Genomic DNA, 11,609 nt, shown 5'->3' with positions numbered 1-11,609 from the left:
CGATGGTGCGAAAAACGGCTGGTGGTGCACTAAAACTGATGGCGAAGACAAAAAACGGACTGAAAATTAGGTCAACTGACAAAACTGAGCTCCAGATGAAGAGCAGCAGCAGCAGCAGCAGCATGTTGTCACCGTGTCCTAACACGTTTCGAAGCGACCAAGCGCCCTGGGTTCCCCTGGTTGTGGTGCAGTGTTTGGTCGGACTAATCTCTGTGCCGTGATTCTCCGGCGGGATGTTGTCTGAAAGTTGAAAAGGTACTTTGCTTCTGCTTTTGTTGCACGCTGCTCGGCTGTTCCTGTAGCCACCGTCGTGGATTTAATCTTATTTTTCTATAGCGCCTGTGTTATTAAGTTCGTTAAAAAAACCTCCACAACTTAATACTTGACAAAATTAAATCCGGTTTTTGTAATCTAAGACTACTTGATCAGACTAAGACTTGCTGCAAAAAGCGCACCATCCACCATCGCCATCTATGTTAATGGCGGAACTTTCTGTACTTCATGTTTCTGTTGCAGAACCGCTACAAAAGCCAACGTCGGGCGACGCAAAATGGACTACCCAGCACGCGCGCCCTGTCTCCGTAGCGCGTCGTGTGCATTCGAAGGACGAACGTGTGCACGTGTTGCCCCGGGCAAACGGAAATCGGGACCATCGGCAGGCTGCATGTGTCCTCGGTCCCGGAGGGACCTCGAACTCGTCTCCACGGGACCTTGACGAAGTATCGGGCATTCGTGGCCTTCATTAAGTCGCATCGTCGCACGGTAAGGTTCATCTTCTAGCCGGGATAACCGGTCCTGCCATCGTTTCACTTTTCACTGTTCTCTGGTTTTGTAGGGCACACGACGCTGCTGAGACTTGGAGCCGTGTACCGCAAACGAACCAATAGAACTCCACTGCGTGCCTGGCCGTAATAGACACAGAGAGGGCGCCATTCGCTCCAGGCTCACGGGCTTCTTTGCACGACGCACAAACCGCGGAGGTTCGGTTCTACTCACAATTTCACAACATTAAACGGCACCACAAAAAGGATAGACCTGCTTCACGGATTTCACACTGTCAAAAGGCGTCGCGACCGGATTGATGACCGTCGGTCGCTCGTGTGACTGTTGCTGCCTACCACCCACCGCGCAAAAGGGACCAGAACCCGTAGTAGTAGTAGTCGTAGTAGTAGTAGTAATGGAGGAAACGCAAAAAAGAGGCAGCCAGCAGCTGGAAACGACACACTGGGATGGGAAGTAGTAGTTTACCGTGCGTGCAAACAGACCCGTAGCACGTGGTGGTTACGTCCACGACAACCGCCTACGCACTGCAATCGGTCGGCCGCTGCCACTCGGTCAAAACTCTCTCCGAACGCCATTTTGCTGCTCCCGTTCGGGGTCTGCCCGGTTCGGGCTCGGCCGCCGCTTCGGTCGGGTTTCGGGGACCGTTCGGTGCTGCTGCCACAAATCGATCGTCCGTGGCGGCGGAGGCTCGTCCGTCGTCCTCCCACGCTCGGATCGGCCCGGGTGCTTTCTATTTCACTCTAGACAGCCTTCTTCTCTGTCTAGCAGCAGCTCTCTGTTCCAGTAGCTTTGCACACTCGCTCTCTCTCTCTCTGTCGTCGAGTTCCTTGCAGAAGAAGGAGTGAAGTTTTCACTTTCGGTTCGGATCGAACCCGCTGTGTCGGGTCCCGGCGGCGGTCGAAGTTGGCCCACCGTGCGATGGTGTTGGTGTGCGTACAACTCCCGTAGTATTGCCACCAGGGCGCCGCCACACAGCTGGTGGTGACGACCGGTCGCCACGAGATACGACGGAAAGCAAGCTTTTATGCAGCGCGAGTAGTCGACAACAACCGCCGGCCAGCCAGCCAGCCAACGCTGCTGCTGCTGCTATGGTAGTTGTGCGATCGATCCTCGCGTCAGCGAACGTAAAAGCTTCGTGCTCTCTCGCACAGCCACAGCCGTCTGGTGGTTGGGCCCCGGGAAAACTTGCACAAACACTCTTGGGTGGTTGGGTGAAAAAATATACAACCCCCAAGTTCGGAGCGAGAGGACCGATCTGGGAATGGTTCTTCTCGCAGCCTGGCTGGTCACATCGTCTCCCCAGATGGCCCTGTTGAAGAGATCGCAGTTCTTGGTGCGTGTGTTTGGCACCGATTAGAACGCGGCCCGGTGGCTGCACGATGGCGATATCACTGCCTGGTCGTGGTCCCAGCTCTCGCCAAGGTTAGGCTGTTGATGCGCGTTTGTTATGCTGTTGCTGCCGGGAGGTGCATCTTTTGGGGCTTCTCTTACTGGTGTGAGCCTAGAGAAATGGTCCGTTTTATGTCATTATTTCTCGAGCGCCGACCCTAAAAGGAGCATTCGTCCATCCGAATCTCCTGGTCGTACCCAGGGGGAAAAAAAACCAACTGAAAATGATACCAAAGGTCCCAGAGCCGGAAAATATTAACCCAACCCGTGCGACATTCGTTTCCCCAGCTGACAAATGCACGTTGCGTTTAGGGTTCCTTTCGGAGTGGCACTTCCACGAAAAACCTACCATCATTACCTACCGGCCACACAAACACACCGCGGGCCGGTTGGTTGGGTCGGAAAATTTAAAGCCGGTGACAAATGATGCGCAACAGAACACAACCCGCAATAAGTCGGGCCCGACCGTTGCCAGCCGGGGAACGTGGAATGTGGGAGTATTGCGGGCGTCGACAGACGAAAACGCAAGAGCTGGGAGCATGGCCCGCGGGGAAAAGATTTATTTATTAGTCGCTCGGGTCTGTTTGCGATGACCTTGAAGGTTCCGTTTTTTTTTGGGCAACGTTTCAGGTGAAACATCTTCGGTAGGGCTCATTTTTATTCGACTTGCCCTTTTTGGGGACGTCTCATCAGGTTGATTCGTGCCAAATACACACGCAATTATGAAACCTTTTTGAAACCCAGCCGCCACCCTTCCTTTTGAGGGGGCAATGGACGCTTGGCATGATTGCTTGTTCCGTTTTAGCATTTCCCTTGGCCCCTAATCCGGATCCGATCGGTCGGCAACGTCAGGCCGGCGGGGCCCAAGCACGGAGTGTTTTATAAATTAATCCAGCTCAGAGCAGATTTAAGGCCGTGAAGCAACAATCGACGGTCGTCGGCAAAAAAGGATCAAAAATGATATCAAAAATTCCTTCTTCTTAAACGGTTCTTACCGGTCATCTCCTGAGCTGGCCATTCTCCAACCTGTTTCGCCGGTGGATTAGCTGGCGTGTTTTTCGTTCATTTATTACTACTGTGTCTTGCTGCTTTCGGCGGCAATAATGAGACACAATGCGCGCTGCCCTCGTGTCGATGCTCAACAAGCAAAAGCTCGACGCACATTCCGTCACGCTTCCCGGCATCTCCGGAATGCCATTGGGCACGGAGTGTGCGTCGCGAGAAGGAATATTTTCATTCGAATGAGCAACAAAAAACATTCACCGCTCCCGAGCTTCATAGACTGGCTCTGGCAGGACGGGCCCCCTCCCGGTATCTATTGCTTTGGCTTATCGAAAATTAAATTTCAAATCGGATTATTATCAGCATTTTAATAAACATTTCAGCGCGAACGGAGCGCAACGCGGGTGCTTGAGTCGGGCCGCGGGACAGAGAATGTCGAGTCCGACGGAGCTCTGATTTCACATTCCACCGCTTGCCGGGACCCGGTGCTTGCCTTGTGTCCTGCGGTTCTCGTATTCATTTGTTTGGTTTGTTGGGAATTTCCTGAATTGACCACCTGAATTGATTGGTGAGCAGGTGACCTTTTATGTTGGGGCGATATTGCCACGTCGGGTGAAGTACGCAATATTAGTTTAATTTAATGAACCTCGCTGAATGTCGCTGTGTATCGAGTGGGCGCCCATGCGGCGATATAATGTAGACGAAACTAGTGGTCAATTTACCGCACACATTTCACTTTTACGGGGTAATCTCCTACTGTATGTAAGAACATAATACACATTTTGTATTGCGGTCTTGCGAAATCCTCATAGCTTTGGGCTCCACGTAAACCGGAGCAACAACGCTTAATATTCTAATTCAAATACCGTGTAGGCTGCGTTAGCAAGAAGTAACGTACGCAGCCGTTGGCGTCCGCGGTAAAATTCTGCTTATGCAAGAAAATATGGCTCTTTCTGCTTATGCAAGAAAATGTAGCTCTTTCTGCTTATGCATGAAAATATGGCTCTTTCGGCTTATGCAAGAAAATATGGCTCTTTCGGCTTATGCAAGAAAATATGGCTAATTCTAATTCTTAAATTTTTCGGTTGTAATTCGAAGTGACGTCTTTGGCAGTGTTGCCAAAAATATTTCTCAAAGCAATTGAAACGGGAAATTTTGTTCCCAATTTGACAGCAAACGTCAGTTGGAAAACGAAGCAAACAAAAAAGCAAACAGAAGAAGAAGAACATAAAGCGACCGGGTTTTTGGACCGTTTTCATGTTTTCTACGTTGATTCGTTTGTGATTGATTCCTATTTTCGGTGCATTTAAAGCCGGCTTTCTCTTCGCCGCACTCCACTGGCCATCGTGGCCACCATTTTGTGAATGCTGGTTTGTGACGCGGTTAGCGTTGTGAGGAAGCTTGCACACTCGTGTTTGTTGCGGTGTGCTTCATGTTATTTGGAAGTTAGTGTTTCAGAGTGAACGCCTACTAAGATCCTTCTCCGCTCCGGTGGTCGCTCCTCCAGCTAGGTCTACGAAACGGTCGCCATGGAATCGAACGCCACGGGAACGGGCGATGGCGACGATGCGCCCAGTGCGTTCGGCCTTTCGACGTTCATCTCGCCGACCAACATGAACAGCCGGTACCACTTCGATTCCAACTCGTCGTTCGAGATTAGTGAGTAAACTTCACGCCCCGGTGATCGGTTTGGTGTGTGTGCGCCGATTCCCAATCACACAGTTTGTCTTTCGCTTTCAGATCGCAAGAAGAGGCGACTTTCTGGCCTGGGGTCAAGCGGTTTGGCGAACGATACACTCAACAACGTCAGTGGCGAATCCTTTTCGTCGACCGCGCACACCACCACCCAGATCGTTCAGAGCCCGTGGGAAACGCGCCGCATGAAGGCCGATCTGATTGAGGCACGCTCAAGGGTAGGTTTCGGTGCGTTGCCAAAAAGCACACAAAAACTGCAACGGTTTCGTTCGATTGGTTTCGTTCCAGATCACCGTGCTGAAGAAGGAGATCGAGCACCAAAACACGGAGATGGCGACGACGCAGCTACGCAATCAGCACAAAATATCGTCCCTCCAGCAGGAGCTATCGCACGCCACGAACAAGGTGACCGATCTGGAGAAGCACCTGTCGGCGGTGCGAAAGCGGGAGCACGCGGCCCGGGAGGAACTGGTGAAGACGCGTAATCAGTTCAATCAACTGAAGCAGGCGGCCGACGATCAGCAGTTTGGGTTGCACAGCCAAATCAAGCAGCTGGAGGCGCGGTACAACTGTGACACGGGCTCACTGAATGGCGAGATCAGCGATCTCAGAGGCAAGGTGATGGAGCTGGGCGAGTCACTGGCGGCGGTCCAGGAGGAGCTGGATGCGACGCGTGAAATCAACGACACGCTTCAGTCGAAGGCGGACGCGTACGATCAGACGAAGCGTGAACTGGACGAGGCGGTAATGCGAGCCGAGGAGGCGGAATCGCGCGTCAAGAACCTCGAGTACGAGGTCGGCAGCTACGAAGACTGGAAGAAGCTGTCCGAGGTGTCCACGTCACGGTTGGCCAACTGTGCCGATCTTGAGCGCGAGAACGCGCGTCTCAAGGAGGAACTCAAGAACTTGCGCGGCCTGATCGGCAATAAGCTGCTGCTCGAGGAACAGGTGGCCACCCTGCAGACACGGCTCGATCGCTTCACGCAGCGCGAGGGCGAAACGGCGGAACTGGAACTGCGCGTGAAAGAGCTGGAGAGTGAGTTGCGCGAATGGCGGCAGCTCGGACTCGATTACTCACCGAAGGAAGGAGTGAACGGGGTGACCGCACCGGCACCGGCCGCTATCCGACGACACATTGCCGCGGTGCTGCAGAAGGACGTGATCCTCACGAGTGAACAGTCGGTGGTGATGGCCGGGCAACAGAAGGCCCATGAGGCGATCGGCAAGCTGCGCGCGGAGAACGAAGTGCTCGAAGGCCAGCTGGCCGAATACAAGCGCAGTTTGAAGCACCACCAGATGGTTCTCCAGCGTGCCCAGCGGAAGCTGGGGCTGATCATCGGCGAGCGGGACTACATGAAGCAGTTGATCGACAGCTACGAGAAGGATCTGACAAGTATGGAATTGTTCCGACGACCCAGGCGTGGTTAGTTGGTGGCACGGGTACTAATTCTGTCGTTTGGTTCTTTTCTTTGCAGTGAATCAGTCCATCGCTGTAGGGCAAGACACGCAGCAACTGCAGGAGCGCATCAAGAACCTCGAGAAAGTGCTCGCCAACTACCAAGAGTTCCTCCAGAAGCTGGAGTCGGAGAAATCGTCGGCTGAGGGTGGTAAGTAATCTCCCGCACTTTTCGCAGAAAACGGTCCGCTAATCCGTGATCCCTGTAATTCCAGTAGTCTGCAACGCACTGACCAACGAGCAGTACCAAAAGCTGCGCAAGGAGATCGATTCGTTGCGCGCGGAGAACGACATGGTGCGTCGACGCAAGCAGGAGCTCGAGCTGGAGATTGACCAGTTGCGTGCTCGGATGAATGTACGGATTGTGCGGCTCACGGAAAGTCCGGCGGAGGCCGCGTTTGAGCTGCACCGAACGTCCGTGGAGAAGCTGCAAGCGGAAATCGAACGGTTGCGGTCTCGGATTCGTGCGCTCGAGCAGGGCACCACGACCGACGACCGTGGGCACGCGGAGGCGACCGTTTCGAACAGCAACATGACGCTGAACGTGATGGAGCTGAACAATCTGCGGGCGATGGTCCTGATGCTGGAGGAGAAGAACCAGCAGACGAAGGACAAGTATCTGAGCGCGGCGCTCGAGTTCCGCGAGGTCTGCTACCTGCTGTTCGGCTACCGGGTCGATCGGGTTAGCAACAAAAACTACCGCATCACGAGCATGTACGCGGACAGCGAGGAAGATTATCTGAACTTCCACCTGGATGAGACGAGCGGCAAGCTGAACATGCTGGCCTCGCGCTACGGCCAGACGCTTCAGGAGCAGGTCGACGGTCAGCTCGGCACGCACGGTTCGATGCCCGCGTTTCTCAGCACACTCACGCTCGATCTCTTCAAGCGGACCACGATCATGGTAGAGGCCAGCTAGGGGACTGCGCGCCGTTTTGCGATAGGATTAGGCTTTCCAAGGTGTCCAATGACCGCGGGGTCCGCGTCTCCGTAAGCGGGCGGGGGGTCGAAAGAAACGTTAAAGATCGCGAAGTGGAAATAATCGGGTGAACTACACGAGTGTGAGGAGCGAAACATTTACGAAATAAAACGAGAATTAACGTTGGAATGCTCACTTCTATTGTTTCGCCTTTTTCTTTGCTTACAACCGAAAGGACGAAAGGTTTCGCCAACATGTTTACGAAAATAGTGCCCCCAAACAGCACGGCACGTGCGAATATTTCCCTAAATCCCATTCTATTCGGCATCGGTTTCGTCAAAAATCGTTAAAATTGCTTCCGATTTGCGGCGTTCGAAAATCCGGCCAAAGTAACAGGGTACGATGAAGCAGGCGAAGGTAGCGCCACAGAAACGGTTCGGACGCTTGAAAACGTTTCCCAAGACAGCAGGCGTTTTGCAACGCTCCGTGTCCCGGGAAGCGTATCAAAATGCTTTATGTCTTGGGAAGCGTTTTAAAGCGTCGGAACCGTTTCTGTGGCGCTACGTTCGCCTGCTTCATCGTACCCTGTTACTTTGGCCGGTTTTTCGAGCGCTCCGGATCGGAACCAAATTTTGCGAAAACCTGTCACAGGAGGGGAGCAGGAGCGACTGGTAGGACCAGTGACTTGCAGACAACCTTGCACGCAACATTGCATACAACTTTTAGTTTCCAAAACTTGTGCCCCGTAAAAGTGCCCCGAAAATAACAGGGTAGCATGACGATGACCTGACCATAGGTAGCGTGGCCCGACGCACTCGTCTCGGCCGCTAAAGATTTTACCCCGAAAGTAACAGGTTACCATGAGCTGGTAGGAGCAAGCTCTGGGGGCGGAGCCAACGCGACCTGTGCGAGACAAGGAGCACATGCAGCGTAGCGACTTGTCTCGTTCTGCCCGCGAGTACGATCACCATTTCTCTCTCGCTCTACCAACCGGTGCCCGAACGTGCGATGGGCGGAGCCAAACGATGCTTTGCTGCAAATGCGCGTGATCGATCCCCCCTGTGGCAACGCGTCGATCTTTCTTTCGAATTTCGATTTTAATTCGCATTACTTACCCGATCGAGAAGGCGCCATTTAATGGCATGGTTTATCCGGGGCCATCAGGCCATCATTTCGGATGTTTGGTACGCTACGAATGGTCCCAGCTTTTTAGTTGTGAGAATTCAGAGTTGTGTCTTATATTTCGTGCTTTTTCAAATTGTTTCCGCCGGCTTTGGCTCACCCCTGACAATCGGGCGCCGGGATTACGTAAAGCGACAAAGGAAGGAAGAACAGGTGAGTAAATTCTCGGGCCACAAACGACACCCTTTCTGGCCCTCCTGGGTTGGGTTGAGTGTTTGAATAGTTTTTGCCTAATTTTCCTAAACTCCTGCCGTGCGGCCGGCCGGCCGATCGAGCCACGGGCACCACACGCGGAAACGTGAACAAAGCGTAGAAATCGGAAACAAATGTACAATAAACCTAGCTGTACGCACACACACGCGGACACACACTGCCCTGCTTACCCGTTAATGCTAGTGTTTTGATTTGATTTTGTGCTTTCCTCCGCTCGAGAGCTCCCACGGACCGCGCTTTCCATTCCGTCGTTTTTCACTCCCCTCACGCGAAAGGTCATTTTTTGGTATATCCTGGTTTCCTGCTGCTTAAAATGGCCGGCAGTGCATTCGAAGAACGTGCGAGAGATGCGAGAAAGATCGGCTGATCGGGGATGAACGGTGTGCGTGTGTGTCGTGTGAATTTTCCTACGATCGTGAAAAGTTCCGAAAACGAGGAGGTCAACGACGGGCAAGAAGCAATGCCTCAGATGCCACTCAGAGCGATCGCTTGCGTGTGTGTAAATATATTATATGTGTTTTTAAGTAGAGACGACACTACTTTTCGATAAATATATAGAGATCGCGTAGGAAGGGCAAGTAATAGTGGTCTGTATATGTGTGTGTGTGTGCGTGTGTTTGTATATCTAATTGAATTAATAATAATCACAATAATATATCTGCTACATTTAGCCTAATCTATGCTGTGCCTTAAAACTCCAACCTTTCGATTCCAGTTTTTCCACACAGAGCGCGCATTTTGATTCAATTCACTACCTTCCCTAAACGCACCCCGCTTTTTCAATGCGAACTTTCCTATTTCACTCGCGGCGGGCTGGGCCCGGGAAGTATTCGTCGGAACTCTGGACACGCTGGGGAGAGAGCTGGGTCCGAAACCAAACAACCGACCCGTGGGGTGGGGTCTTTTAACGATAGAGTGTAACAACGGAACGTTTGCTTCGTTTTGTGAGGAACAATTCGTAACAAGCACCAAAACTAGCCACTCGCAACAACGGACAAAAGGGTGGACAAATTTTCCTAACTCTCCATGCGCTCCAACAACGGATAAAGCTTAAAGGACCTGCCACCTTTTTTTTCAGGGGCACGCAATGCGCAATCTGTGATATGCAAGCGAACGCGCCAATAAGACACATAAAAGTAATTGCGTTCGCATTTTTCTTTGGCCTCTTCGCGGTTTCCGGTGTGCCCGAGTGCAATCGAAAAATGGGGTTTTAATTTTGAGCGATCCGTCGTCGTCGTCGTCACTGTCGCCATCGTCATAATCCGGGATCCGTTTCACTAAATCTAAACCGAAACAGGACACACGAAACAGGAGGACACGAAAAAGAGGGCGAAGATAGAAAACCGATAGAAGAAGAAAGGTGCCAAAAACCGATAGGGAAAAGAGCGAAAAGTGGTAGCAGAAAGGTAGTAGAAAAATGGTAAAACAATAGAGAAGAGAAAGAGAAAAGCTTCCGTGTTCCGTGAAAACAACGGGGAACTGATCGTGAAAATGCATGCGACGAAGCGACTCACGTGCGGTCGTGTGATTGTGTGGCGCGGTCCACCACACAGTCGGCCTCTCCCTAATAATGCTCGTCCGTCTCGTGTTTGTTGTGCCCATTTTACGCATTTAGAGCTGACTTGGCCGGGTGGTTTGTTCTAAACCATTTCTTCTAATTGTGCTAATTGTTTGCCTAGTAGTTTCTGCGACGTGTGCGTGCGTGCCGGAATCGGAGAGTGTGTGTGTGTTCGGTTACAATACTATTTGCGCCTTACATTTTTGCGTTTGATTTGGACCGGCCGCCGGTCGGTCTGCCTATAGTCGGAGTAATACGTTTGATACTGTAAGGGAGGTGTTGATAAGGGAGCTTCGTAGGGCTTTAAGTGGGTTAGTTGGGTGCCATTAAATAGTTTTTCTCTCTCTCTCTCTCTCTTTCTCCCTCGTAATCTGCTGCTGTGGGGTAGTGGAGCCGCGTGGCGCTAGCTAACAATCGGTTTAAAGTTTGGTTTTCCGTAATACAGCTCCGCTCAATGGGTCCAAGCCTTTTCGGCGCCTCTCATCGTGTGTTTGTCCTCACAGTTCCCTTGTTTGCACGGTAGTTTTGGTGGGCTTCATAAGCTACATCTGCTCGCTCGCGATTTGTCTATTTTGAGTCCATTTTCCTAATTCTTCCTTCCTAATACATCACTAATTGCTCCGATCCGTGTGGCGGCGTGTGTGGCCAGATAAAATTCGAGCTCGCATAATCCGCCCGGGGCGTGTCAGCTTTAATTTAAAGAGTACGTGTGTCCGCTTTCGTGTCCGGCTCGGAGAGGAAAATCGGTGAATAATTGGATCACAACCGGTCTCCGTTCCACAATCACACAGCGCCCGGGTCGGATTGTCCACCGCCACCGATTTCATGCTGAATCTAACAAACCGTAGAACGAAAGGTGTAAAACATTCACGCGACCCGGTCCCTGTGGCCGGTTTTCCCGGGTGGGCCTCGCCGCGCCTCAAATTACTGCCATCAATCAGTGGCGCGGCATTAATAACGTACTTTGCACGCAGATTTCCATTCTGCTTCGCACTCTGTCGCTCTCTCTCTGTCTCGCTCTTTCTCTGTCGGAGATCCTCGCCAACTTACGGTGAAAATCATGGAAACACTAATCATAGAACAAGCTTAAATCCAACACACGGTCAGCTGCGGTCGATCGATTGGAGAGGTTGCAAAACAGGCCGGTTACGATGCGCGGCGGGTCTTCCGAAACTGTCCGCAACCTGCCGATACTCTGCTCCGTTAAGAAATAAACGTAAGACTCCCTGGTCTCTCTCCATCTCTCTCTTCCTAGTACGGAACAAACTGTGCAACAATCACAATGAATGAAACCTCGCTATATCGTGAAGACCCGCGCACGGTTTCTGGCGGTGGCCACTTCGGGTCTCCCTCGGACTCTGTTTCTCTCCGTAAGCTCTCTGATGCACTGACTCCTGGTGCCGCATCCTGGT

At 52.1% G+C, this 11,609-nt stretch overlaps 1 protein-coding gene across 1 annotated transcript; it reads left to right on the top strand.

Annotated features, from left to right (window-relative positions):
- Positions 1 to 4,714: 4,714 nt before the first annotated feature.
- Positions 4,715 to 7,370, top strand: LOC128267612 (mitotic spindle assembly checkpoint protein MAD1). The gene is made up of 5 exons (XM_053004492.1): positions 4,715 to 4,833; positions 4,915 to 5,087; positions 5,158 to 6,262; positions 6,345 to 6,476; positions 6,541 to 7,370. Exons 1-5 carry the CDS (start codon positions 4,788 to 4,790, stop codon positions 7,242 to 7,244), a joined length of 2,160 nt encoding a protein of 719 aa, XP_052860452.1. The 5' UTR covers positions 4,715 to 4,787; the 3' UTR covers positions 7,245 to 7,370.
- Positions 7,371 to 11,609: the final 4,239 nt, after the last annotated feature.

Source organism: Anopheles cruzii, chromosome 2 (genome assembly GCF_943734635.1).
Source record: "Anopheles cruzii chromosome 2, idAnoCruzAS_RS32_06, whole genome shotgun sequence".
NCBI lineage: Eukaryota > Metazoa > Arthropoda > Insecta > Diptera > Culicidae > Anopheles > Anopheles cruzii.
Note: the sequence above shows the minus strand (reverse complement) of the source record. Positions and strands in the feature narration are given on the sequence as shown.